The sequence below is a fragment of the Tinamus guttatus genome, unplaced genomic scaffold (genome assembly GCF_059628265.1).
Source record: "Tinamus guttatus ecotype Peru unplaced genomic scaffold, ASM5962826v1 Tinamus_guttatus_pri_ptg000364l, whole genome shotgun sequence".
Lineage (NCBI taxonomy): Eukaryota > Metazoa > Chordata > Aves > Tinamiformes > Tinamidae > Tinamus > Tinamus guttatus.
This window is the reverse complement of record NW_028288898.1, coordinates 1,548,029-1,552,438: the sequence shown is the minus strand read 5'-3', so window position 1 is coordinate 1,552,438 and position 4,410 is coordinate 1,548,029. Positions and strand designations below refer to the sequence as shown.

The window sequence follows — 4,410 nt, the reverse complement described above, 5'->3', positions numbered from 1 at the left end:
CACCCGCAGGCGTCTCCCAGGGCCTTGAACACTTATTTATTTATTTACTTTTGGAAGGAGACCCATCCACACAAGCGCTCTGGCCAGCCCCACAGAGCTGGGGCTCATGCCTGCCCCAAGGCACCTGTGTGCCCCTTTCTGCACTCTGCTGCTAAAACCCTCCTAAACAAACAAATGAATAATAAGATATATATTAAAAAAAAAATGAAAACGGGCCAGCTGCCCATGGCAGGGAGGCCGCACCATGGCAAGCGTAAGCGAGTGACCCTCAAATGCTCCTACTTCCATAAAGCATCCGATGCAAACATGAAACACCCAAAAGCACACAGGGATGTCGGTTTTGTTTTATCCGCCACCCATTGCGGGAGCACTTCCACCGGCGCAGCCCGCACGGGTGCAGAACCAGGCCCCAAACCCGTGGGGAACGGAACGGAACGGAACGGCTCGGCTCGGCTCGGCTCGGCTCGGCCCGGCTCGGCCCGGCCCTGCCTAGCGCCGCCATGTCGCGTCGCAGGGGGCACAATGGCGGCGGGACCCCGCCTCGTCCCGCCCCCACCGCGCGCCCGGACAAAGCGCCCTCCGCCCATTGGCCCGTTCGCCCCACGCCGCGGCCTGGCCCCGCGCGGCGCGGCCAATGGGCTCATTGACATGCAAATGAGACGCTATATGTAGGGCGGGCGCGCGGCGCGGGGGCGGGGAGGCGGCTCGGCTCGGCTCGGCTCGGCTCGGCTCGGCTCGGCTCGGCTCGGCTCGGCTCGGCTCGGCTCGGCTCGGCTCGGCCATGGCGCCGTCCCTGCGGGCGGACGAGCCGCGCCTGGACACGCGCAGGGACAGGAAGGTGAGCGAGGCCGAGCCGGGCCGAGCCGAGCCGGGCCGGGCCGAGCCGAGCCGGGCGGGCGGGCGGGCAGCGCCCTGACGCGCCTCTTGCTTCCCGCAGACGAGGAAGCCGCTGGTGGAGAAGCGGCGGCGGGCGCGCATCAACGAGAGCCTGCGGGAGCTGCGGCTGCTGCTGGCGGACGGCGAGGTGAGCGCGCGCGCGGGCGGCGCCGGTACCGCTGTCGGTACCGCTGTCGGTGCCGGTACCGCTGCGCGGCGGCGGCGGCTCGCTCACGGCGCGGCCGCCCTTGCAGGCGCGGCTGGAGAACGCCGAGGTGCTGGAGCTGACGGTGCGGCGGGTGCAGGCGGTGCTGGAGCGGCGCCCGCGCGGCCACGGCCGGCGGCGCCGGCGCCCCGGGGCCCCCGCGGAGGGCGGGCGGCTGCAGCGCGAGGCGAGCGAGCGCTTCGCCGCCGGCTACATCCAGTGCATGCACGAGGTGCACACGTTCGTGTCGGCCTGCCCCGCCATCGACGCCGCCACGGCCGCCGAGCTGCTCAACCACCTGCTCGAGTCCATGCCCCTCAACGAGGGCGCCTTCCAGGACCTGCTGGCGGACGCTTGGGCCGAGCCCGCGCTGCTGGCCCCGCCGGCCGAGGCCGCCCCGGCACCCTCGCCACCCTCCTCCGGCGACGAGAACGGCTCCGACGCGGAGGAGACAGATGCCGAGTCTGGGCAGACGGCGGCCGCCGGGCTGGACGCTCCTCGTGCGCGCGGCCTGCCCTCGTCGAGCATCTCCAAATCCATGTGGAGACCCTGGTAACGGCAGCAGCAGCCACGCAGACCTACCTAGCCCGGAGCGGGCCCGGGCGGCCCTGGAGCAGCGGCAGGAGCACGGGGGGCTCGGCCGCGCGTCCAGCCTGGGCGCGCTCCGGCCCCAGAGCAGCGGCGCTCCCATGCTGTCAGCCTGACAGGATAAACGTGTTAACATTTCATCTGTGAGCGTGGCTGTGTGTATGTGTGTGTGTGCAGCATTTTGTAAGCAGGGGGTTATTTTACAAGGGGCTGGGGTGGGGGGACGGGGGTGTTTTTTCTTAGTAGCAAAGCTCTTCTGGTGGATGCAGAGCAGTTATAACCCCCTTGCTTTCCCTAGGCCCTTATAAATGGCCTGGGTATCACTACCCTTTTCCGCAAAGGAAAAGCATTGTGCATTTTATATCCCAACAGGTAACTCCCTGGGAGGCGCGAGTCTGGTCTGCATGCAGAGGTTCAAGGGTTCTAGGGGTAGCAGAATCCCTGAGAGGGGTTGGTGGGGGGCGCAGTGTGGGGCAGGAGTAGCCTCATGTCTCACCTTCAGTGAAGGAGGAGGCAAGGAGAGACCTCCTGAAACCAGGTGAACGGTTCCAGGACTGGGGGCAGGGTGCCTTTTAGAAATGAGTGTCTTGATGCACATTTTGCTTTTAGCACCTCTGAGGTTATTGTGACTTTATGTATATTTGGGTGTCAAATGGTTTTATTTTTAATCTTTAATAAAAAAAAGAACTGAATTCACAAGAGCTTGCATGTATTTGAGTGTGCTACACTTCTCCCTGTAAAACTTACACTTCCCTAGTGTTAGCTACTAACAAGAGTACATAGGTGTGGGGAAACAATGCAGGCAATTAAGCACTTAATTCTTGCACTAAGCTTTGTTAGCTCAAGTATTGGGATTCAAATGGTGCTTTTGCTGAGTACAGGAAGGTGCTTAGGCTATCAGTGAGAAACCCTCTCCTGGGTAGGCTTGGGCTTAGGCCGCAGCTTTGCTCTTTTTTCCCTGTAAGGCTCAAAACTACCTTTTAACCTTTCAGTGATGTTCATGGAGCTGCAGCCCTCCCCTTCCTTCAGAAGGACTTAGTGCACAGTATCCCTGTGCCTGATTTTTTTTTTTTTTTTCGCCCCTGCAGTTTGCACAGCTGGTTAGAGCCTGTGCAGCAGCTTTGGAAATAGTGCCAGGGCCTGCAGGGCTTCAGCAGTTCTGCACAGGAGGCCTGTACAGGAGCTTTGACACCACTCCTGCTACTGCTTTTGAGAGATACGGGCTCTTTATGCTGCAATACCACCTTCCAGAGAGCTGTGCCTGTAAAATGAAACAACCGATGGTAATGCTGCTAAACCTTACAGTCCTAAACACAGAACAAGCAACTACGGAAGTAACTAGCTACCCAAGGACTAGATGGGTAACTTTGTTCACAATCCCCTGGAATAAAAATCAAAACCAATGTTTCTACTAGAGCTCTGCTTTGTTACTTTCTTTGAGGTACCTGAGGTGGGTGTTTCTACTCAAAGATGCCCCTCAGATGTGTAGCTTTGCCAACCCCTTTTTGTGTTAAAATCTCTTTGAACTAGGGAGAAGGGCAAAACCCAGCTCAGCCAAGGGAGGTGAGAGCTGCTGTTATGGCCTCTCTGCTTTAGGGAGGGAGTTTAGCGTTTTGAAGTGCAAATGAAGGGGCAGCCTGGGACACTTGCACTAAAAGTAACACCCTATACCCAAGATGACCTTTCTGAGTGAGTCTCTCTCCCTAGTGCCCGTGCAAGGCTGGGTTTATTGGGCCCACAAGCAGCACAGAGCGGTCGGTATCGCCCTGTCTTGGCAGCGCCCCACAGCCAAGGGGCAGCTCCTACATCACACCCTGCAGCGCGTTACCTGCTGACACCACCAGCCCCGCTCTAGCACCGGGCCTTGCTGTCCAGGGTGCGCTCAGCCCGTTTCCTCACGGCGCCCGTGCGTCCAGGAGGGACGTGGCACCAGCCTCGGGCGCGGGGCAGGGCTCGGGCCGACGCCACGGGCCGCCATGGGGACACTTGCCTGAGCAGCGTCTCGGGACAGCACCGAGCACCCTTCCCGGCTCGGCCAGGTCCTGTGGCCGGGCTTCCTTTCCATGAGATAAAAGGCTCCCACGTTAGGCTCTTCCGTAAGGCTCCTGTGAAAGCAAGTGCAAGACACCTCAGTGACAGGAACACGGCCCAGAGGCAGCGCAGAAGCGCCAGCTTCCTGGCAGCAGCCGCACCCGCCGCATGCCCCCGGCTTTGCCGCGCGGCGCCGCAGGCGGACGTGAGGGCTCCGTGCTGGTCTGGAGCATCGGAGCACGCGGCCCCGCATCCAGCCACCCGCCTGCTGCCCTTCCGTACACAGACCGAGCCAGGCGCCTGGACACGTCCCACAGCTGGGACACGCGGGTGCTGGGACACGCCGGCTGCCGGCCCAAAGCCAGGGTGGCTTTGGGGGTGGAAGAGCCACCGCAGGAACACAGACCTTCCTGCACGCAGCTCTCAATCCCTTAGCGGTTCAAAAGGAAAAGTTAGGGCAAAGCAACACTGCTATTCGTTTTTCTAGAGAGTGTCAAAAGCATTTTAGAAATGTGTTAGCAGTAAGGCTTTTTTCTTAATCCACAAATTAGGTTCACAGAAAGTTTACATCCTCTGATTAGGTGTTGCTGGATTTCTCCATTTGCATTTCTGTACCTTGCTGCAAAGGTGTCAAATCTGACACTTCCCTGACAAAGGAAGAGGGGAGCATTTTGGGGTGGGACTGGGGAAGGAAAAGGAAGGGGCGAGAA

At 60.2% G+C, this 4,410-nt stretch overlaps 1 protein-coding gene across 1 annotated transcript; it reads left to right on the top strand.

Moving 5' to 3' along the window:
• Nucleotides 1-695: 695 nt before the first annotated feature.
• LOC148593600 (transcription cofactor HES-6-like) lies at nucleotides 696-1,637 on the top strand. The gene is made up of 3 exons (XM_088530180.1): nucleotides 696-838; nucleotides 938-1,024; nucleotides 1,131-1,637. Exons 1-3 carry the CDS (start codon nucleotides 782-784, stop codon nucleotides 1,635-1,637), a joined length of 651 nt encoding a protein of 216 aa, XP_088386306.1. The 5' UTR covers nucleotides 696-781.
• The last annotated feature ends 2,773 nt before the right edge of the window (nucleotides 1,638-4,410 follow it).

What these genes read in the sequence shown, in the direction of transcription:
- LOC148593600 (XM_088530180.1), top strand. Translation starts at nt 782, where the DNA reads ATGGCGCCGTCCCTGCGGGCGGACGAGCCGCGCCTGGACACGCGCAGG. An exon ending in ACACGCGCAGGGACAGGAAG is followed by an intron (nt 839 to 937) that starts GTGAGCGAGGCC and finishes TGCTTCCCGCAG; the next exon opens with ACGAGGAAGCCGCTGGTGGA. An exon ending in TGCTGCTGGCGGACGGCGAG is followed by an intron (nt 1,025 to 1,130) that starts GTGAGCGCGCGC and finishes CCGCCCTTGCAG; the next exon opens with GCGCGGCTGGAGAACGCCGA.